Source organism: Hyperolius riggenbachi, chromosome 3 (genome assembly GCF_040937935.1).
Source record: "Hyperolius riggenbachi isolate aHypRig1 chromosome 3, aHypRig1.pri, whole genome shotgun sequence".
NCBI lineage: Eukaryota > Metazoa > Chordata > Amphibia > Anura > Hyperoliidae > Hyperolius > Hyperolius riggenbachi.
In genome coordinates, this window is record NC_090648.1 from 213,802,693 (window position 1) to 213,826,887 (window position 24,195).

At 43.1% G+C, this 24,195-nt stretch overlaps 2 protein-coding genes across 3 annotated transcripts in view; one reads left to right on the plus strand and one right to left on the minus strand.

Moving 5' to 3' along the window:
- Positions 1 to 4,340, plus strand: part of CPLX3 (complexin 3) — a 42,226-nt gene extending 37,886 nt beyond the window's left edge. Inside the window, exon 3 of the mRNA XM_068275680.1 lies at positions 2,480 to 4,340. Coding sequence (XP_068131781.1) covers positions 2,480 to 2,701 — 222 coding nt within the window. The 3' untranslated portion in view covers positions 2,702 to 4,340. The remainder of the gene's footprint in view (positions 1 to 2,479) is intronic.
- Positions 4,341 to 5,490: 1,150 nt separating this feature from the next.
- ULK3 (unc-51 like kinase 3) overlaps positions 5,491 to 24,195 on the minus strand; it is a 45,184-nt gene continuing 26,479 nt past the window's right edge. Inside the window, exons 7-16 of one of the 2 annotated variants that reach the window (XM_068275682.1) lie at positions 23,980 to 24,135; positions 21,816 to 21,921; positions 21,065 to 21,105; positions 17,837 to 17,939; positions 12,886 to 12,950; positions 12,725 to 12,800; positions 10,364 to 10,404; positions 6,905 to 6,946; positions 5,909 to 5,975; positions 5,491 to 5,599 (exon numbers count right to left, since the gene is read on the minus strand). In XM_068275682.1, coding sequence (XP_068131783.1) covers positions 5,583 to 5,599; positions 5,909 to 5,975; positions 6,905 to 6,946; positions 10,364 to 10,404; positions 12,725 to 12,800; positions 12,886 to 12,950; positions 17,837 to 17,939; positions 21,065 to 21,105; positions 21,816 to 21,921; positions 23,980 to 24,135 — 714 coding nt within the window. In that variant the 3' untranslated portion in view covers positions 5,491 to 5,582. Of the gene's footprint in view, positions 5,600 to 5,908; positions 5,976 to 6,035; positions 6,177 to 6,904; positions 6,947 to 10,363; positions 10,405 to 12,724; positions 12,801 to 12,885; positions 12,951 to 17,836; positions 17,940 to 21,064; positions 21,106 to 21,815; positions 21,922 to 23,979; positions 24,136 to 24,195 lie in introns of those variants that run through there. The other variant, XM_068275683.1, reaches the window with a different exon arrangement.

The window sequence follows — 24,195 nt, forward strand, 5'->3', positions numbered from 1 at the left end:
TTTTTACATTAATTATCCTGGCTTCAACATCAGAAATTCCAAAAGTCTTATAACTATATATTGCTTATATTGCTTAATGATGGTAGCTAGTCATTTAAAGGCAGAAAGCATGCATAAGTACCAGACAAAAAGGAGATATAACAATGTCAACTTCCAAATTTGTCATGGTTATTCTCTTATAATTTATTGATCGTCAACCACTACACAATAACACAATACAGTTCCACAAAGGAACTATATCTCTAGATAATGTGGCACCTGCAGGACAATTAAAGAGTACCTAAGTTATAAATTACAGTTTGCTTTAAACCTAATAAGTTGCCAAGATATATAAACTCACACAAGATAAAGTGTGATTTTCTCACCCCCAGGGTCCTTATTCCACATATGGTCTTGAAATCCCCTCCCCCAGTGTGAAATTGGGCCCTGGGCCTTTTTTTTTCTTTCCAAATCATACAGTCCTGGCCAAAAGTTTTGAGACTGTCAAAAATATTTGAAATTAGAAAAGTTGGTGCTTAAGTTTTTATAATAGCAATTTGCATATACTCCAGAAGGTTATGAAGAGTGTTCACATGAATTGCATAGTCCTTCTTTGCCATGAAAATTAACGGAATCGACCAAAAAACCTTTCCACTGCATTTCATTGCTGTCATTAAAGGACCTGCTGAGCTCATTTCAGTAATCATCTTAACTCAGGTGAGAATGACGAGCACAAGGCCGGAGACCATTATGTCAGGCTGATTGGGTTAGAATGGCAGACTCGACATGTTAAAAGGAGGGCGATGCTTGAAATCATTGATCTTCCATTGTTAACCATGGTGACCAGCAAGGAAACGCATGCAGCCATCATTGCGTTGCATAAAAATGGCTTCACAGGCAAGGATATTGTGGCTACTAAGATTGCACCTAAATCAACAATTTATAGGATCATCAAAATCTTCAAGGAAAGATGTTCAATTCTTGTTAAGAAGGCTTCAGGGCGTCCAAGAAAGTCCAGCAAGCGCCAGGATCATCTCCTAAAGAAGATTCAGCTGCGGGATCGGAGAGCAACCAGTGCGGAGGTTGCTCAGGAATGGCAGCAGGCAGGTGTAAGCGCATCTGCATGCACAGTGAGGCGAAGACTTTTGGAAGATGGCCTGGTGTCAAGAAGGGCAGCAAAGAAGCTACTTCTCTCCCAAAAAAACATCAGGGACAGATCGATCTTCTGCAGAAAGTATGGTGAATGGACTGCTGAGGACCAGGGCAAAGTCATTTATCTGATGAAGCTGCTTTCCGATTGTTTGGGGTATCTGGAAAAAGGCTTGCCAGGAGTAGAAAAGGTGAGTGCTACCATGAGTCCTGTGTCATGCCAACAGTAAAACATCCTGAGACCATTCATGTGTGGGGTTGCTTCTCATTGAAGGGAGTGGGCTCACTCACAATTTAGCCAAAAAAACACCAACGCCATGAATAAAGAATGGTACCAAAACACCCTCCAACAGCAACTTCTTCAAACAATCCAACAAAAGTTTGGTGAAAAACAATGCATTTTCCAGTACGATGGAGCACCGTGTCATAAGGCAAAAATGATAACTAAGTGGCTCAGGGACCAAAACGTTGAAATTTTGGGTCCATGGCCTGAAAACACCCCAGGTCTTAATCCCATTGAGAACTTATGATCATTCCTCAAGAGGCGGTGGCAAACAAAAACCAAGTAATTCTGAGAAACTCAAAGAAGTGATTATGAAAGAATGGGTTGCTATAAGTCAGGATTTGGCCCAGAAGTTGATTGAAAGCATGCCCAGTCGAATTGCAGAGATCCTGAAAAAAAAGGGCCAACACTGCAAATACTGACTCTTTGCATAAATCTCATGCAATTGTCAATAAAAGCCTTTGAAACGTATGAAGTACTTATAATTATATTTCAGTACATCACATAAACAACTGAAACAAAAATTTAAAAGCAGTTTAGCAGAAAACTTTGTGAAAATTAATATTTTTGACAGTCTCAAAACATTTGGCCAGGACTGTAGGTGCATACGATGTTGGGGGATTGATGCCATAACTCCACCCCTCATGTCCATGTGATCTAATCTAGGCAGACAGACAGACATCTGATATAAGGAATTATAGCAAACAGACACGATAAGACAGACTGCTGCAGTTTTCCTGTCTCTTCTCTGTACTAGTTTGTGAAAAGAGAAGTAAATGGATCCAGTCAGGCAGTAAACAGGGGAGGGAGGGACAGGGGAGGGAACCAGGCTGAAGAGGAGGGCACTATGCTTTAGCAAGGCTTCAGCTTCAGGTGAAATAAGGAAGTGCTACTTACATACTGTATATAAATGTGAGTCTGTTCTATGCAACATAATGTACCATATGTAAATATTATATGTTCATCTAACTGTACACCGTGCCTAGACTACATATATGTATTGCCTGCAGACCTTTTTTGGCAGGAGGTGGTCTTTAACATTGTATGCTTGTATATTCCTCTCTACAGAGTGACACTGATGATGCCCAGATCCAACTAGCTGGTGGAGATGTAGAGTTGCCCAAGGAACTAGCTAAGATGATTGAAGAAGACAATGAAGAAGAAGAGGGAAAATCTGTCATTGGACAGCTCACCAACATCCAGAATATTGATTTGGACTCCATTAAAGGGAAAGCCCAGTCAACTCTGGATGACCTGAAGCAGTCTGCTGAAAAGTGTACAGTTATGTGACTGTAAAATGTCTGTATCATTTTGCTGTGTAGCAAGTTACTCATGCTTGCTGCTCCAGCTCTGAGATCTAGAAAGTCCGGTACTGGTACCCATAAAATATGGTGTGGAAACAACACAATTTGTAATATAAATGCCCAGTTCCTAGACCTAACGTTACATCTTGGATTAAATGGGAAGGGACCATTTTTAGGCAACTGAATATCCCAGATCTTCCAGGGAAATATTAGCTGTCCGACCATTCATATTTCAACACCAGTAAATTTCCTTTGTTTGCAGTCTACATATTTACACAATTTCAGTGTAAGGGATGAAAGGTGAAGATTATACAGAAACAGAGTTGTGTTGTACTATGTATGTGTCTATATATCTCTTGAAATCATTCTTTATCTGTTTTATCTGTCATGATATCAAATTAGATGTACAGCTTTTCTGGTGCAGAACATCTGCAGCATCAGATCAGTATTTTTCTGGAAATGTACGATTTGGTTTTTCAGTGTTAACAGAGCTAAAATATGAAACTCAGTTATATAAAAGGCTCCTGCACTATGCATCATTAAAAAGACTGAAAAGTTGCATGTAAGAAAAAAAATTCTAACTGCATCATGGAAGTGAAAAGAGAATGACGACATGGCCTTATTTAACATGGACAAGGAAATTACTAGTAGAATACCTAATATTACATTTCATTTTCCACAACAAGAATTAAATAAGCAGTATGAGCAATCATGGCTTTGTAAGGAAAGGGTTGTTATTTATGGTAACAACGGTTCATCTTTTTTAGAACTTGAGTTTAGTCATAGTGAACTGAAATCTGTTTACCATTGTTATTGTACTCTCTACCAGCTAAACAAAATCACCTTGGGAGACCAAATAACATAGGACAGGTATTCTGAGAAAGCATGTACAGTGGAAAGGTGGGATGAGAAGAGGGACTTTTGCTGTTACCTAAAGTGCAAGGACTGCCTGACCATAACCATCCATTCCAAAACAGACAAATTTACGTTTGATCTTAGAGGGGTAAAAAGGAGGATCTGAGAGGGGTAAAAAGTCACTGTGACAAAGTAAACAACCCGTGTGGGCAGACTCTGACAGAAGAAGCCATTCTCTGACTCCTGTACCACATACTGGTTCCAAGGGTTACCCAGCAAATAAAGTCCTGTTCCCCACAAGAAAACTTGTAAGCGCAGCCGAGTTTAGGAAGAGCGATTCGCATCAGACCTCATTCACACATAAGCATGGAGAAATTCCTGGTATTAATAGGCTTGTTCACCCTTGAGCATTCTTCAGATGCCTACCACTGCTTTTGCAATCATTTCTAAGATTTTTTTTTTTTTTTTACTGCTTCCATTTAGTTCTGTAGACCTTCCCATGCTTCACATCACTGACAATCTTAAACGCCTAGGTTTTTTTTCTTTAATTCCTATGTGTAAACAAGCCCTTGCAGGTCTTCTTCTGTGTGACACAGTGCTTTGAAGAAGCCATATCTCAGCTCAGTGTACACTTTCCTGTGTGTCAGCACTGTGTTGTGACTGTGTGTGTACAGTATTTGGATGTTTGCTCTGGTTAGAGTCTTTGTATTGGTAGTTAGTGTTAGCAACTGAATTTCTAAAAACTTGTTATTAAAAATCCATTTTGGAAACTTGTATGTTCCCGTCTTTCACTACATGGAATCTTTATCAACGCATATTTTGCCAGAGAAATAAGAGTGTGCTTTGTTGAGAAGTGAAAGCCAGAACTGGTCTGTAATTATTTGCAAGTCACATCTTGGTGTGTGATGTAATATCCAAGTCCCTAAAAGGAACCCTGGGTGTGAGACCTATGGAAGCTGCCATGTGTATTTCCTTTTAAACAATACCAGTTGCCTGGCAGTCCTGCTGATTTTTCTGGTCAGTAATGTCTAAGTCACACACCTGAAACAAGCATGCAGCTAATCTTGTCAGATTTGTCATAGACATGTGATCTGCATGCTTGTTCAGGGTATATGGCTTAAAATATTAGAGGCAGGGGATCAGCAGGATAGCCAGGCAGTGTGTATTATTTAAAAGAAAATAAACATGTCACCCTCCATATCCCTTTCACTTCAGGTTCCCTTTAAAGCAAACCTGTGAGGTAGGTAGTAAGGAGAGAAATTTATATACTTACCTTGGTAGAGGTATGCTTTTGGATCCTCTAATCAGAGTTCCCCAACCCTGTCCTCAAGGCCCACCAACAGTGCATGTTTTGCAGAAAACCACAAACATGCACAGGTGAGGTGATTAGTGTCTCAGCAAAGCTGATTAACAACCTCTGTGGATTTCCACCGAACATGCACTGTTGGTGGGCCTTGAGGACAGGGTTGGGGAACACTGCTTAGAGGCTTCCCCTGTCCACCGCACTGTTCCAGTACTTAGACCTGCTGAAGCGTGAGGCCGTGCTCCCGTATATGAACAAGCTCAGCAGCAGGACGCCTTGAGCATGCGAAATAACTTGGAGCCGCTGATCAGGCCTGGTGGAAAAAGACAAGCCTGATCAACTCCGTGCTACTGCACAGGCGGGAGCTGCCAACAAGATCATGTGCACAAGCTTTGGGAGCTCCCAGTGCTGGACCAGGGAGATGGATCATCCAGAGGCTTCCCTATACTGAGGTAAATAACCAAACTGGGAACTTTTTTCCGTTCAAGAACACTGAAATGCTCATTCCACAAATCACTAACAGCTAGTTGCAGTGAAGAAGCCTTGGATTGTTCATGCCCAGATTATAGGTCTACTAGGTGCAATTCCCTTATGATAGATAAGGAAAATAATGAATGTTTTACAGAGTGGAAAATAATTTAATTAATACACAGTATCACTAAGACAAAACAAACACATAAGAAAACAGCATCTCAGTAGTGAGCCAGGGTCATTGTATAGAACAAGCTGCAAAAAGAAAGAAAAATGTCATTATTTACAGATATACAGTACACTATCATCAGGACACAGCCCCACTCCCTTATGGTCTGTGCTGACATACTATATGCCAGTGAAGCCTTTTACAAGTTATGCCAGGGCTTCTATAAAGCATTGGAATTTGTTTCTTTAGATAAAGGCATTCACCTGAAATTCTTAATTGGGCAAAGGATGAAGTAATGTGAATCTAATTTTGGGGACCCGTGCAATCCCTGGAGAACGTTCTTACAGCAGGAGATTAAGGTAGCTATGAATGGACCGCTTAAAAAGCATACTTACATCCCCGCACAGACTCTGACAACATCTCCTGTCCCAGAGAGTCATTCTTCCAGTCAGTAGTCTTCATCTGCAGTAAAGCAAGTTACATCAGCAAGCTATACCAGCAAACATGATAGCGATCTTTCCCTCACCTCATCTGCACTGAAGAAACCACCTGCAATAGGGATGAATTCTACCATTTCTGCTAGATAACCGTCTTTTCTACAGTTTCTAAATGTTGCATCTCCCTTCTGCAGCGTGGAACCCAAAGCTGTACTCCATATGCAAGCTGCAAGAGTTATAAAGTTGCAATAATATAATTGCTTGTATCATATGCTTCTATCTCTCATTACTTTATTTGCTTCCCCTTCCTTGAGCCATCCTACTTAGCTTACAGATACTCCGTATTTCTAAGACCTTCTTTAAAATGTACCGTATATACTCGCATATAAGCCGACCCCCCAACTTTTACCTGAAAAACCAGGGGAAAATGATTGACCCCCATAGAAGCCGGGGGTAGGAAATGCTGGATTGGTGCAGGCGCGTGATCCCCCCAGTGTGTCCCAGTATAGCTAGTATAGTGCCCAGTATAGCTAGTATAGTGCCCAGTATAGCCAGTATAGTGCCCAGTATAGCAAGTATAGTGCCCAGTATAGCAAGTATAGTGCCCAGTATAGCGCCCCCCCCCTGCCCGCTCCCTCCCTCCGCGGCCGCAGCGCCGGGCACGCTGCTGTGATACACTTACGGTGTAGGCATAATGAAGAGGGGAACCCAGATTAGGAAGCGGCCGCTGCCTAAAGCAGGTAATAGCAGCGGCGGCCGCGGAGGGAGGGAGCGGGCGGGCGCAGACCACCACCCACGACTCGCATACAAGCCGACCCCCCAACTTTTGGCCCCCTTTTTGGGGGTCAAAAATTTGGCTTGTATGAGAGTATATACGGTATATTTTGCAATCAATTCCATTCAGTGTACGGGGTGTTGAGTCAGCACAGCCTGGAAGCATGACCTTAGACTTACCTGTTCCTTTAAAAACTCTGCTCGCTTCATTAGTGTTTGAACCTGGAAGACACAAACAGAAGTGAATAAAAAACAAGAAAAAACAGCGTGCTACTCCACAACACCAGCAAAACCACCTGATTTTGACTGTGTCAGAGAATTATTATCTGTTATATTAAAAGCAGCCTATGATATCATAGACAGACAACGATTTATGTTTCATTTCAATTAAATCCATAGTAGGGACAAAAATAAAAAAAAATCCAGTACTGAACTGGCATGTCTTCCTGCCTTTTATCATCCATAGTGCAGGTTATGTGAGGTCTTTCCTCCAATGACAGGCCGGAACACTGTCCAGCTCCTAGCTCCCACAAGATTAGCACTGAGTGTCATGTATGTGTGTGCAGCAGGCTGTATAGCATTAGTGAGTGGAACCAATGAAAAGAAGAGTCTTAGCTCATGTGGGAATAGATGCCTGACAGCAGAGGGAAGGCCCAACATACAGTACTATGCAAGACATGCAAGGTACTCATACAAACCAACTTTTTGAGATAAAAAAAAGAGGGACACTAAAACCACACCCATAATCACGACCCATCGCACCCCCCCCCCCCCCGGCAACCCCTAGCCATGCATACCATAAGGTTTTTGAAAGAAAAATATGTTGTTTTAGAATCTCACTTGTCCTTTCTATCCTGATTCATTATAAAGTTTAGAGTGAATTAAACACATTTTACCGGGGAAAAATACATATATTTACACAGATCTGTACATGAGCCCTGAAAGAGGGACAAACAAGGAAGAAAGTGGGACAGAGGAATTTGGTCCCAAAAGAGGGACAGTTAGTTGGGAGCTATGAGGGTACTGGTGCTGCACTGGTCAGAACTAGAGATTGCCAGTGACACGTTTATAATTCTGGATTGCAGGCAAATTTTAGGGCCCATTTCCACTAGTGGTGCATTTCCGGTGGTATTGCGGAAGTCTGGATGCGGCTGTGTACTAGCACTATGGGAATCAGATGCGTGCTGCGGAAATAGCAGTAGGCTATCCATCATTTTCCTCACATCACACCACAAAGATAAATTTGCGTCAATGGAAACTACTCCATTGACTTGCATTAGTTTCAGTTTGCATGCGGTGTGCTGTGATGATCGCATCGCACTGGGGCTAGTGGAAACGGGCCCTAACGTACTGTATATAATAGAAAGCATCAGGAAATGCATTTCATTGTCCCAATTACAATCTGCATAGAAGTTGAACTTAATGCATGCAGGCAATAGCTTATTAGCATTTCATCTACCAATTACAGCTAGCTATAGCTATTTTATGCTTTTATCTGTATTTTCTACTTTAAAAAAAGTGTTTCTAAAGTTATATTTACAGTGTACCCGAGTTAGTTCTTCATGTAACAACTGGGACACGGAGGCATGTTCCCATCTGAGGGGCATGCCTCTGTGTTCCCTCCACGCCGCTCTCAGCCTCTCCTCAGTCGTGCTAGCCCTCTAATGGGGAAGGCGTGTCTATCTCAGGAGAGGCACTTCTGCATAACACCCCTCCCTGGCTATCACAGCCTTCTTAGTGGCTCTCCCCCACCTCCAGTGGTGGTAATGGACTCTACCTTATCCAGCCAGCCCTCAAGAGCAGGTAGTATGCTTTTTAACTTTATTTACCAGCTTGGATTCTCTTTAACTGTGTTTAAAATTGCTAAAAATGAGGCTGTGGTCAATAATAATGTATTTATATTTTCTGACTTTGTTTCTTGAAGCTTATAACTGCCGCTATTTACATTTTAAAAATGAGTCATGAGCAGCCCACACATTTCATATAATTATCAGCATTTAGCTAGGGGGTTTATAATGAAGCAGACAAGCGCACAGTCTAACTTATTTCACTAATATTAAAAGTTCAGTGTAAAAGCTGAGGGCCTGTCTCCACTCGTCAGTTTTTCTGTGCATCAGTTTTTCTGCATGAGATGTCTGACAGTGCTGCATTGCTGTCAATTGTTTATTCTGCATGTGAAAAATGCATACAAGTGTGAACTAGACCATTAATTAACATTGGTTGCAGTTTTTCTGTGCAGAAAATGCACAGAAAAACGAATGAGCGGAGACAGGCCTTGAAGAGGAACGGTCGTGAAAATCTTAAAATTTAAAACACATACAAATAGGAAGTACATGTCTTTCATAATAAAATGAGCCATACATTACTTATCTCCTATGTTGCTCTCACTTACAGTAGGTGGTAGAAATCTGACATTACCGACAGGTTTTGGGTTAGTTCATCTCTTCATGGGGGATTCTCAGGATGGCCTGTATTCTTTATAAAGACATTCCTTGAAAAAGCTTTATACAATGATGCTGGACAGCCTCCCTGCTCACCATACACTTTTTTGGCAGTTGGACGGAGCAACTGCAATTCAAGTGCTTTTAAAAATAAACAAAACCGTAAGAACCCCCTATGAGAAGATGGGCTAGTCCAAAATCTGTCGGTAATGTCAGATTTCCACTACTTACAGTAAGTGACAGCAACATAGGTGAAAATTTATGGCTCATTTAATTACGGAAGAAACGTACTTCTTATTTGTATATGTTAACATGTATTTTAAGTTTTAAGATTTTCGCGACAGAGGTCCTTTAATAACTCGTTCACATGGGCATATTGAAGTTTAAGGGGCAGCAAATGCCTAAATATTGTTGTCATTTGCCTGGTGTTTGTTGAGTGCTTTTTAGCATTTTATGCTGCGTTTTTTTCCCTGTAACTGCATTGTGTTTCTAAACATCAGGGAACAGTGTAAAAATGCTGGGTTAAAAAGCTGGCATCCCCGTGATGTAATAAGCCGTGGCCCACTGATGCAAACATCGGTCATTGTGTTTATGTGAAAGAGCCCGCATAAACAAACTGGGGAGTAAATTAGTCCAAGTAAACTGCATTATTGATTAAAGAAAACCTGAACTGAAAATAAAAGTCAAAATAAGCATACACAAGTCAAACTTACCTTCCATGTAGTCTACTCCTCGGTGTCTTTCTCCTCTCCTGCGTCTTGTTTGTTCACTGTGATCAAGGGAATTTTCCGTCCTCCATTTTGAAAATGGCCAATACCCATAACAGCTTTCTGGTCAGCACACAGTTAAACTGTAACATCGCCCACTTGAGCCATAGGGAAACATGGGCATTACCTGGTACATCAGTTTTCCTCTCAGCTATAACTGACAGCAACTGATATTTTATTGACAGCAACTGATATATTTCAGATCTGACAAAATATTGTCAGAACTGGAAGGGATTATTGTCAGAAGAAAATGGTGAGCTTCTGAGAGGAACTGATGGCAAGGTAACTATGTAATGTTCATTTGAAGTTACCTCATGTGTTTATTTGAAATAGTTTTACTCAGTACAGGTTCTCTTTAAGCTCCACTTCAGTACACTTTAACTGTCTCCTATACTCTAGACAGTTGTAACTGTTCTAAATGGTAAACTTACCTCACCATGCAGTAACTCCCGTCTCCTTCCAGCTGGTTCAGCTGCAAGACAACCAAACAAAACATTTTATACGTTTAGGCCTGAATCTACAGAAGCAAAACCATCACATTTTAGGTAAGGTGTGTCAAAGTGCATCTAAAATTTGTCCACAGAAATAGTCTAAGCAAGAATGGTCTATTTGTGAGTCTCATAGGGTTTAATGCTATAATCGCCAATAATATTGTGTGCGCAGGCAGCACATGGAAATACTACTGTTGTTGCTGCCATTAGTGTACCCAGTGTTATGCAATAAGCACGACCCGCAGTACAGGAGTTACGCACATTACACTACTTGCGTAACATGCATTGCCTTAGGAACACTCCTTAGCCATGTACCACAGGTCAAGCTAATTGCTATACACTTCTGCCGCTAGTAATGGTAATATTGCCGTGCCCTGCTTGCGCATGCCAATATTACAGGCGTTTAATGAATCAACCCCATAGGTAGAAAGATGTCCACCATCAAATACCTGCGGTGTAAACAAGCTGCATTTGCCACTGAAAGAGAAGGAAGATCGCCACAGAAAAAACTGAAAAGGTCAATATACCCGACATTTTCATGCAACAGCTTTTGTACATAGAAACTGTGCACAGATACACAGGGTGTCTTGTATCATCAAGCACAAATACTCATAAGACACACACAATTCACATTGTAAACTGGTTATTAACCTCCCATCTAGACTGATGAACTATTTTGTAATAACTGAGCACTGTCTAATGCATACTGACACATTAATGGTGGGTACTTCTGTCAAGGTAAAATGACTGTAGCAATACTAGGACTGCAAATGACATAGCTCTATTATTAGTGTACAAACTATTGCTGCATCCTGAATTAAAAAGAAAAAGCATGAAAAAATTAGAAACTGACATTTATGATGTTTGTAAATATTGGAACATAAAAGAATAAAAGCACAGACTAAGGCTCCCTGCACACTGCAAATCCGTTTTGCGATTCCGTTTCCGATTTTCCCTGAATACACTTAACAGAAAAACGGATCAGAAAATGCAGCATGCAGTAAAGATTAAACATCGGAATCGGATGTAAAAAAACGATTAAAAAGCGGAATCTGAATCGCATGCAGTGTGCAAGGAGCCTTACAAGGGCACATGACAGCAAGACAATACACAAATTACCAAAAAGGAGTGATGTTTATAGCTCACAAAGCAAGCTCTGGTTGGGATACCTGACAAAGTAATGGGGATAAACATGACTGCTATCCATAAGTTATGCAGCTGGGTAAAGGCAGAACTGAAGGATAAGAGTACACTGCATAACAAAAACTGCATGCTACTGGTGATACACATACAAGGGAAACTGCTACAGCAAAGTGTGCCAATGGCACTTCAGGGAATTAATGTTAAAGTGGTAACTGTAATCTAAATAGAGCAAAGGTCACTCCAATGCGTATACAAGGGCACTTTATTCTTAGCCAGACAGATCAGGTAATCTGTCGCCAAGACTGAATGCTGAACATTCCCCTGGGTCCTCTGATTCACCTAATTGTAAATGAAATAGACAAACAATTTAGATGGGGCAAAGAAAGATTCAACAGTAATGTCAGCATTCTATATTAAGAGAGCACTATACCAACTAATAGAGTCTTTCTATTTTGCAAGGACTAGGGATGGTCAATTAAATGCAAATGCAAAGTTGATGCAGGGCTATGCAAATTTTATATGCAAATGCATGCAGCTTGAAAAAGAATTAATTAAAGCGGAACTGAAAAATCACTAAAAACAAAATGTTTCACTTACCTGGGGCTTCCCCAAGCCCCCTGCAGGTGTCCTGTCCTGCGCCGGTCCTCAATGAACCTCCGTTCTCCTGCCACGGTGCAGTTTTGTTACCGCCGACTTGTATGTTGACAGCAACTGCGCAGCCCTGGCCACGTGTATCCTTCTTCGAGTTCCCGTCTGCAATAGCGTCCTGTAAGATGGGAACGTGAAGAAGGATACACTTTTCAGCTAAAATTACACTGGCACCATGCCATAAAATGTAGCCTCCCAAACCTGTGAGGTGATCTTAGCAATTGCGCGGCATCCTGTTGCTGAGTGAGACAACATGCCGCTGGCAGATTACTCTGTGGTGATAAAACTAATGTGCTCCTTTATGAAGATTACCTGGAGAATTTCACTTCAAATGCAAAGCAAAAATATTAGAAAATAAAAAGGGTTTTTAAAGGGTCTGACTGTTCTAAACTGAATGATCAGTGACCATGATGTAAAGGTGTTTTAGGTTTGGGTCTCTTTAGATGTTGCTTCTAGGTGTGGAATTATAGAGGTTTTTGGTACAATGCTTGTATTCCACCTTTCACTTACCAGATAGCATTAATATCAGCTCCCCGAGACTCTGCTGGTACAGATCCAGAGCATCAGAAGCCATGCTCTCCTCATCCTACAAACACATAAAGAAAGAAAGAAAGGATGAAAGGAAAATTTGTAAGAAAAATTCAGCAACAACATTTATCGACTGGTAATACCTTTGCAACAGCGGCGGAGGCCACATCTAAGGCAGCAAACAGGCGGGGCTTGTCCTGAGACATCTCTAAATAAAACACAGTGCAGAAATGTTGGATAAAGAGTGAACACCATTGCAGAGAACTTTTGACCAACACATACATTACTCAAATGAACTTTTAGGCTCAGAATTTTTTTTACAGAAATCCATTAAAGGCAATAAATAGACCAATAGCAACACCACAAGCTAAAAATCAAAATCAAACATTTAGGTGGTTTATTATACTACCACATTTTTTTAAGGTACACTGGCAGCAATTTGTAGGAGTCATGTCTCCTAAAAGTCACTGCCCAAGTCAATAATGAGTAATAATCTGTTAAATTTGCACTTGGACAGAAAGACATGCTCACAATTAAAGCATGTGACCTTATGCGCAATAACAAAATGATAACGTGAATTAAGTCTTGTCTAATAAATGCACGCTTCTACTGAGAAAAAGCATTAGATGGACATATTTGAACATGATAAGCCTAAAAATCTGAGGCAGTACACAGGCTCAGAAGAGCTCTGGGGTACAAAGGTATGGCAGAGCTCTGGGGGACACAGGTATGGGCAGAACTCTGGGGGACACAGGTATGGGCAGAGCTCTGGGGTACAAAGGTATGGCAGAGCTCTGGGGTACAAAGGTATGGGCAGAGCTCTGGGGGACAAATGTATGGCAGAGCTCTGGGGGACACAGGAATGGGCAGAGCTCTGGGGGACACAGGTATGGGCAGAGCTCTGGGGGACACAGGTATGGGCAGAGCTCTGGGGGACACAGGTATGGGCAGAGCTCTGGGGGACACAGGTATGGGCAGAGCTCTGGGGGACACAGGTATGGGCAGAGCTCTGGGGGACACAGGTATGGGCAGAGCTCTGGGGGACACAGGTATGGGCAGAGCTCTGGGGTACAAATGTATGGCAGAGCTCTGGGGGACACAGGAATGGGCAGAGCTCTGGGGGACACAGGTATGGGCAGAGCTCTGGGGGACACAGGTATGGGCAGAGCTCTGGGGGACACAGGTATGGGCAGAGCTCTGGGGGACACAGGTATGGGCAGAGCTCTGGGGGACACAGGTATGGGCAGAACTCTGGGGGACACAGGTATGGGCAGAGCTCTGGGGTACAAAGGTATGGCAGAGCTCTGGGGGACACAGGTATGGGCAGAACTCTGGGGGACACAGGTATGGGCAGAGCTCTGGGGGACACAGGAATGGGCAGAGCTCTGGGGGACACAGGTATGGGCAGAGCTCTGGGGTACAAAGGTATGGCAGAGCTCTGGGGGACACAGGTATGGGCAGAACTCTGGGGGACACAGGTATGGGCAGAGCTCTGGGGTACAAAGGTATGGCAGAGCTCTGGGGTACAAAGGTATGGGCAGAGCTCTGGGGGACAAATGTATGGCAGAGCTCTGGGGGACACAGGAATGGGCAGAGCTCTGGGGTACAAAGGTATGGCAGAGCTCTGGGGGACACAGGTATGGGCAGAACTCTGGGGGACACAGGTATGGGCAGAGCTCTGGGGGACACAGGAATGGGCAGAGCTCTGGGGGACACAGGTATGGGCAGAGCTCTGGGGTACAAAGGTATGGCAGAGCTCTGGGGGACACAGGTATGGGCAGAACTCTGGGGGACACAGGTATGGGCAGAGCTCTGGGGTACAAAGGTATGGCAGAGCTCTGGGGTACAAAGGTATGGGCAGAGCTCTGGGGGACAAATGTATGGCAGAGCTCTGGGGGACACAGGAATGGGCAGAGCTCTGGGGGACACAGGTATGGGCAGAGCTCTGGGGGACACAGGTATGGGCAGAGCTCTGGGGGACACAGGTATGGGCAGAGCTCTGGGGGACACAGGTATGGGCAGAGCTCTGGGGGACACAGGTATGGGCAGAGCTCTGGGGGACACAGGTATGGGCAGAGCTCTGGGGGACACAGGTATGGGCAGAGCTCTGGGGGACACAGGTATGGGCAGAGCTCTGGGGTACAAATGTATGGCAGAGCTCTGGGGGACACAGGAATGGGCAGAGCTCTGGGGGACACAGGTATGGGCAGAGCTCTGGGGGACACAGGTATGGGCAGAGCTCTGGGGGACACAGGTATGGGCAGAGCTCTGGGGGACACAGGTATGGGCAGAGCTCTGGGGGACACAGGTATGGGCAGAACTCTGGGGGACACAGGTATGGGCAGAGCTCTGGGGTACAAAGGTATGGCAGAGCTCTGGGGGACACAGGTATGGGCAGAACTCTGGGGGACACAGGTATGGGCAGAGCTCTGGGGGACACAGGAATGGGCAGAGCTCTGGGGGACACAGGTATGGGCAGAGCTCTGGGGGACACAGGTATGGGCAGAGCTCTGGGGGACACAGGTATGGGCAGAGCTCTGGGGGACACAGGTATGGGCAGAGCTCTGGGGGACACAGGTATGGGCAGAGCTCTGGGGGACACAGGTATGGGCAGAGCTCTGGGGGACACAGGTATGGGCAGAGCTCTGGGGGACACAGGTATGGGCAGAGCTCTGGGGGACACAGGAATGGGCAGAGCTCTGGGGGACACAGGTATGGGCAGAGCTCTGGGGGACACAGGTATGGGCAGAGCTCTGGGGGACACAGGTATGGGCAGAGCTCTGGGGGACACAGGTATGGGCAGAGCTCTGGGGGACACAGGTATGGGCAGAACTCTGGGGGACACAGGTATGGGCAGAGCTCTGGGGTACAAAGGTATGGCAGAGCTCTGGGGGACACAGGTATGGGCAGAACTCTGGGGGACACAGGAATGGGCAGAGCTCTGGGGGACACAGGAATGGGCAGAGCTCTGGGGGACACAGGTATGGGCAGAGCTCTGGGGGACACAGGAATGGGCAGAGCTCTGGGGGACACAGGTATGGGCAGAGCTCTGGGGGACACAGGTATTGGGGACACAGGTATGGGCAGAGCTCTGGGGGACACAGGTATTGGGGACTCAGGAATGGCAGAGCTCTGGGGGACACATGCCTGGAGAGGGTTATGGGGTAGCTATGCTAGTATTTTATTTTTATTTTACATGTTATATTTCTTCCAGGAATCAGGAAATAACTTTTTACCTGTCATTTGTGTTGTTTGCTATTTAACTTGGGAATATTTCGCTGTGGCATTTGGATGACGTCCTCATCGTTATATAACCTTGATATTCCTTTGACTTACTGACAGGATTTGTGTTGCTTAAAGAGAAACTCCAAACAAGAATTGAACTTTATCCCAATCAGTAGCTGATACCCCCTTTTACATGAGAAATCTATTCCTTTTCACAAACAGACCATCAGGGGGCGCTGTATGGCTGATATTGTGGTGAAACCCCTCCCAAAGAAATTCTGAGTATGTACTCTTAGCAGTTTCTTGTCTGTGAACCCTGTTGCATTGTGGGAAATAGCTGTTTACAGCTGTTTCCAACTGCCAAAACAACAAGCAGCAGCTGCATCACCTGCCAGCAGTAAAAATGTCACCATGTGATAAATGTCAGAATATAAATCAGGGATTTACAATATTTTACATTGGGCAAACACTGACTAAATCATTTATACATAATTATTGTAAAAATGAAGCACTTTTTTATTACATTATTTTCACTGGAGTTCCTCTTTAATCGTAGGTTAATCAATATCTCTGTGTGCACTGTTCCATGTGAAGTATATACATTTGTATACTAATATTTATGGAGCCCCATCAGTTGGGTGCTGGGTGTGACACGAATAGTAAAATATAGGTAATTTAAATTACCAATATTTTACTATCCACTACCTGGCACCCATTCTAACCTATATCCTCCGCTATAGATGCCCAATCCTAACTCCCCCTATAGGTGTCTGACCCTAACACACCCAATAAGTGTCTAAAAAGAAGCTAATAGCTGCATCAAGCGCCCAATTACCAAAAATTAACACAGGAGTCTATTAGACGGCTGCCGATCGTGTCGCCCTGATCTGTATTTATCTGTTTCCTATATTTGATTAGCACCTAAATATTGTGTTATTTTATTATTTGTATTGTCAGTTGCATTAACAACAAATGGTTATCCATATAGCCATGTTAAAGGATAAACCATCTTGATCTTTCTTACAAAGTTAAGCTTCAATGCAAATGCTTTGTTATAACAGATGCATATTCTATGTGCGCTGTTCACAAAAGCATTCAGAGGTAGGTGATATTTTGCAGAGCAAGGCAAGCACTGTTGCATTCCTGGCTGCTTTCTGCATTCAAAAGATATATGGGGATGCATAAAAACCCACAAGCAGCAGCTTTTAATCATTCAGTCAGCAGATATCTGACAAGTTTTTAAAATCCTCTTCAGAAGGATGTCAGACACAGGTCTTTGTACGCTTCCACCTGTAATGTGGCAAGCTGCAACAAATGCTAAAAGCCTCTATCGAGGCACATATTTATTACACCATCACCCTCCTTAACTGCCACTAATGGTATGAGATATGTGTTAAGTCTTACAAATCTTAATATTTGAGTTATCACATTAATATCTTATTGTTCTCAGTCAGTCAGAAGCATGAACACAGTTTGTCTTTCATATCAGCCAGTGAGTCACTGCTATGCAGATTGTAAAGAGCTGAACCATCCAAACAACGCCCCTCCTGCCAATGCTGTGCCATTTACTCTCCACTGACACCTATGGGCAGATGGTTGAGTGGCAGTTCAGCATAGCTCTTTTTGTTATTTAATATTAGGACAATTATTTTTCCATTTTAATGTGCAGCCAACTAAGTGTGTCCCAATTTGATGGTAAGCCCAAATTGTTTGTTACAACCATAGCAACAATACTTTGGAACATTGCCACCATGAAACTCCCACCTTGCTGCAGGTGTTGTAAATTCTTGCAATGCATACAGCTGAAAATATTGAACATTTCTCAACAGAACTGGAATTTCCCTTTAAAAAAACAGAGATAGAGCTCACCTTTCAAGAGTTCCCGAGATGATATGCCTTTTAGAAGCAGAGACTTGTTACTGGAAGACACTATCACCTTTAGCTCTTCTGCTCTAGATACGTACTGACCCACCTGCAGAATAAAGCTCAGAGTTTAAGCAAGCAATCATATAGAGAAGTTGTTATATGGCTACAAATAAAAATAAAATCATATATGAAATAAATGAGTATCTTTATTTAACCTCCCTGGCGTTCTATTAAGATCGCCAGGGAGGCTGCGGGAGGTTTTTTTTTTTAATAAAAAAAAAACTATTTCATGCAGCCAACTGAAAGTTGGCTGCATGAAAGCCCACTAGAGGGCGCTGCAGAGGCGTTCTTCCGATCGCCTCCGGCGGCCAGAAGTAACACGGAAGGCCGCAATGAGCGGCCTTCCGTGTTTCGCTGACCTCGTCGCCACGGCGACGAGCGGAGTGACGTCATGGACGTCAGCCGCCTCCGATCCAGCCCTTAGCGCTGGCCGGAACTTTTTGTTCCGGCTACGCTGGGCTCAGGCGGCTGGGGGGACCCTCTTTCACCGCTGCATGCGGCGGATCGCCGTGCTGCAGTGGCGATCAGGTAGCACACGCGGCTGGCAAAGTGCCGGCTGCGTGTGCTGCTTTTTATTTGAGCCAAATTGGCCCAGCAGGGCCTGAGCGGCAGGCTCCGGCGGTACTGGACAAGCTGAGCTCGTCCAGACCGCTCAGCAGGTTAAGGCACATATCCCAATACATAAAAATACAGCAGCAGCGTCAGCTGCATGGGAAGGGGGGGGGGGTCCTTCAAATAATGAGCAACAGTCAAATAGTATGCATCTCTGTGTACATATTATACAGTGGGTTGCAAAAGTATTCGGCCCCCTTGAAGTTTTCCACATTTTGTCACATTACTGCCAAAAACATGCATCAATTTTATTGGAACTCCACGTGAAAGACCAATACAAAGTGGTGTACATGTGAGAAGTGGATCGAAAATCATACATGATTCCAAACATTTTTTACAAATAAATAACTGCAAAGTGGGGTGTGCGTAATTATTCAGCCCTCTGAGTCAATACTTTGTAGAACCACGTTTTGCTGCAATTACAGCTGCCAGTCTTTTAGGGTATGTCTCTACCAGCTTTGCACATCTAGAGACTGAAATCCTTGCCCATTCTTCCTTGCAAAACCGCTCCAGCTCAGTCAGATTAGGTGGACAGCGTTTGTGAACAGCAGTTTTCAGATCTTGCCACAGATTCTCGATTGGATTTAGATCTGGACTTTGACTGGGCCATTCTAACACATAGATATGTTTTGTATTAAACCATTCCATTGTTGCCCTGGCTTTATGTTAAGGGTCGTTGTCTTGCTGGAAGGTGAACCTCCGCCCCAGTCTCAAGTCTTTTGCAGTCTCCAAGAGGTTTTCTTCCAAGTTTGCCCTGTATTTGGCTCCATCCATCTTCCCATCAACTCTAACCAGCTTTCCTGTCCCTGCTGAAGAGACATGATGCTGCCACCATATTTGACAGTGGGGATGGTGTGTTCAGAGTGATGTGCAGTGTTAGTTTTCCGCCACACATAGCGTTTTGCATTTTGGCCAAAAAGTTCCATTTTGGTCTCATCTGACCAGAGCACCTTCTTCCACATGGTTGCTGTGTCCCCCACATGGCTTGTGGCAAACTGCAAACGGGACTTCTTATGCTTTCTGTTAACAATGCCTTTCTTCTTGCCACTCTTCCATAAAGGCCAACTTTATACAGTGCATGACTAATAGTTGTCCTATGGACAGAGTCTCCCACCTGAGCTGTAGATCTTTGCAGCTTGTCCAGAGTCCCCATGGGCCTCCTGACTGCATTTCTGATCAGCGCTCTCCTTGTTCGGCCTGTGAGTTTAGGTGGATGGCCTTGTCTTGGTAGGTTTACAGTTGTGGCATATTCCTTCCATTTCTGAATGATCGCTTGAACAGTGCTCCATGAGATGTTCAAGGCGTTGGAAATCTTTTTGTAGCCTAAGCCTGTTTTAAATTTCTCAATAACTCGATCCTTGACCTGTCTTGTGTGTTCTTTGGACTTCACGGTGTTGTTGCTCCCAATATTCTCTTAGACAACCTCTGAGGCAATCACAGAGCAACTGTATTTGTACTGACATTATATTACACACAGGTGCACTCTAGTCATTAGCACTCATCAGGCAATGTCTATAGGCAACTGACTGCACTCATACCAAAGGGGGCCGAATAATTACGCACACACCACTTTGCAGTTATTTATTTGTAAAAAATGTTTGGAATCATGTATGATTTTCGTTCCACTTCTCACATGTACACCACTTTGTGTTGGTCTTTCATGTGGAATTCCAATAAAATTGATTAATGTTTGTGGCAGTAATATGACAAAATGTGGAAAACTTCAAGGAGGCCGAATACTTTTGCAACCCATTGTACATAGATAGTGTGCCAAAGCCATCCTGCAATGCACTGCAAAGCAAAGATAAAGTGCTTTGCACGATAGCATTGGCACACTATCATATATAGATAGTGTGCCAACACTATCGTGCAACGCACTTTATCTTCTTTATCTTTGCTTTGCAGTGCGTTGCAGGATAGCTTTGGCACACTATATATGTATATTATGTACACAGAGATGGATACTATTTGACTGTTGTTTATTATTTGAAGACCCCCCCCCCCCCCCCCCCCCCATGCAGCTGACACCACTGCTGTGTTTTTATGTATTGGGATATGTGCCTTAAATAAAGATACTCATTTATTTCATATAGGAGGCTGTGCTAGTGTTTTTAGAATTACCATGTGCCATGGATTTCTCTCTTCTGTTGCTTAGGTTGGTTTGCCTTCTTAAAACAGAATGAATTTACAATAATTCAGCTGTAAGTGAACATCTGTGGTTAACCACAATGCACCGCTACTGAATATGCAAATTATCTCTTTATGCCCCTGAAAGCAAGGCTAGCATCCATAACCGCTGGTGTATAGCAAGCCTATAGCTTTACATTTTACACAGCCACATCAACCCCACATGCAGACAGCCTGTTTCGGACTTTTGGTCCTCATCAGTGCATGACAGGTATTGATATGGCTCTATGGGATAGGGCCTGGACCAGTACAACTGGTCTTCTGTTGTTGAGTGAGTAATGAATCACTTCCATGGCGATTTATAATTTTTTGTATTGCTCTTTTTTCCTGCAATTTGGTAATCTATTGAAAGGAGCCACAGTAAATACTGACCTTTGAACGTATGGCTTCTTTCCGACGGACATCTGTCTCATCTAGAAGATTCAAGAGTCGTAAACATTAAACATGTTTCACAATATCTAGGTAGTTATTATTTTAGTATTGGATTATAAATGCTGTGTAAACATTACCTAATGCACACTGCTGGGCAGAAAAGATCAAAGTACAGTACTTCAAAGTAGTGATGAGCAGACATTCTGCTAATATGCATGTCTCCATTGACCCAGGAAGAGAAAGAAATTGAGCCAGGCAAACCAAGTTGCTGACAGCTGGCTAATTAACTCTGCCAGCAAGAGGTTTTAATTGCCTACATTTCTACCACTTTCTAGGTCAGTGGAAACCTACAGCTTGCTCAAAGGTAGGTACTGAGAGCATAATGCACACTACATGTGAAAAACAGCAGCAAGCTTTCAGTTTTTAAACCACAGACAATGTAAACAGACTACTGAATTGCATAGGATGTCCATGCAAGCGAGTTCCTCACAGCGCAGAAAAATGCACACCAAGAGGACAAGTGTGATCCAGGCCTAAATGTGTGTTCTCTGTAAAACGGTTATCAACCCCTACAACCAAACAAAAAAACCTTAAACATTGTGGTCAGTAATTGTGGTTGTGCAAGACCTACAACTGTTGATGTACATTCACATTTAATTGGATTTGCTGGTACATAGGTCTTCAAGAGAACAGGCATAAGAATATACTCATAACTAAAAGTAATGTAGAGCTAAGAAAGATCATTACTTACAGTGCAAGGCTGGGACAAAATATTCCAAAGCTTTGCAGTAAAGGCTGAGTGCTGTTGAATGATCCCCGACGCCATCTTTCTGTACTGCTTCAGTCACCAGTGATGCCTGTTAATAAGAATGCAAATTCAAACAAAGACTGCAGGAAAAGGTAAAGCCATGCATTAAAGCTCAGTTTAGATTTTTTTTTATGCATGACAATAAATTTGCATTAAATAGCAATGCATAAAGTTTTGTGAATTGCATGTCGTACCTTTTGTAATAAATATACTAAAAGTACCATTTGGTTTGTGTCCAGAAGCATTCAGTAGCTTGTTACTGCAAGACTAGAGGGAGTCACTTTCTCAAAACAAAGTGAATCACCTGACCCCACCCACCTCCTCTCACTGCACTCTTAGTGGCCAGCACTGCAGGTAGTAAAGATCTGAAGAGTCTTGGACTATACCATCTCCTCTTGGGGAATTCTCTGTATTTTCTTTATTCTTTTTTAAAAGCACTCCCTGTATAAATATGCCAGCAAACCTGTCTCCTTGTGTACACACCAAATAGCAGTTGAACTCTGCCAATGCTGTCCAGGGAGTGCTTTTGCAAATAATAGAATTCTTGAGAATCTTCCATGAGGAGATGGATTAACATGTTTCAATACCTTCTGTAGGGCCTAGTGCTCACCAGAGTGTTTCGGCTGCGGTTTGCGATCTGCTTGCGGGTGCGGATCCGCTAGGGTAATGTATTTCAATGGGCTGGTGCACACCAGAGCGGGAGGCGTTTTGCAGAAACCCATACTCCCGGGCTGCTGCAGATTTTGGATTGCGGAGGCGTTTCTGCCTCAATGTTAAGTATTGGAAAAACGCAAACCGCTCTGAAAAACGGCACTTCAGAGCGGTTTGCCAGGCGGTTTTTGTTACAGTAGCTGTTCAGTAACAGCTTTACTGTAACAATACATGAAATCTACTACACCAAAAACGCTTCCCAAAACCGCAAAATGCTAGGTGAAACGCTACATAAAAATAAGAAAAAGCGTTTCAAAATCTGCTAGCATTTTGCGGATCTGCTAGCGTTTTTTGGTGTGCACCAGGCCTAAGTGTCAATTACATTGTAAGAAAGTAATTTTAAATCAACCTTTATCTTTTTGTAATGCCCTTCCCAGTATATTCAAAAGCTATGAGTACTTCTCAAAACCCTACATTCCACATAATAAGAAACCATTTGTCACAGTTCGTCTGTTTAACTTTTTTTTTTTTTTTTTTTTAATAATAAATGCATTGGGGAGTCTATGGGAAAGGTAAATGCCTTATTATACCCCTGAGCAGGAAAGAAATAGACAGGAAATTATGACTTTATTATGCAGAGCTGTAGCTGGAGGGGTTTGGATGCTTCACAGGTTACTATTCTGACTTACCATTTGACATATACACAGGTCGTCAGTTTTGCAAAAATGGTTTATGTACAGTAAATTAAACTTTGTAAACTGTAAATTCTGATACATGACACACAACATGCTTTAAAGTGTAACTGTCGGGCATAAAATTAAAAAATCAATTCTTTATTTTTAACTGGCAAACAAGTAATAAGGATGCTAACCAGGTAATCCAAATGTTAAAAATCACTCTTAGTTTTCTTATCCCTGAAACAACATTCCACAGTTTCCTTGGCTCTTATTTGGCACATATGATGCACAAAGGAAGTTGCAGGGCTTGCTGGGTTGCCTTTTTTTGCTGCTTTACTTTGCCCTCAGACTTTACTAATGCAGTCTAATTGGCTGAAGCCTCTTTACCTCCTGTTTTCCCCTCCCACACCTCTGTTCCTCTCTGATTGGCCAATATTCCTCATGCTGAGACAATGCACTTTCTATTGCAGAGCTGGGTGGGAGTGCCTGAAGACTGGGAGGAGGGCGGGCAGTGCATACACAATCAGGCAGGGGAGAGTAAGGGAGGAAATGACATCTGTTGAGATGGAGAATCCTAAGAAGGATTTTCTCTTTTTTTTTTTTTTTTTACTACAGAAAAATCACTAAAATCAAAACTTGGACAGTGCAATACGTTATGCAAGTAGAGCAAGTATTTATCTACTTATATACTTATATCTTTAAAAAAGAACTAGGGCTTGAGGCAGCACTTTACAGCAAATATGCTATAAAGAAAAACTATCAGATAAGCTTTCACTCACCGCTTTCTGCAAGGACTCTGCACAGGCCATGTGTTCCAAGTCTACAAATGGGTGGTTGAAAAAATCTGTGAAGGAGATGCGCTGATCTGGGTCTCTCTCAAGGAGCCGCTGAAGGAGATCCCGGCATTCGGAGGATACCCGTGGTCTAGAAGGAAGCTAAAGACAAGACACTGAGGAATGTACTGTATGTCAAAATGTAAGGTATTCTAAAATTAC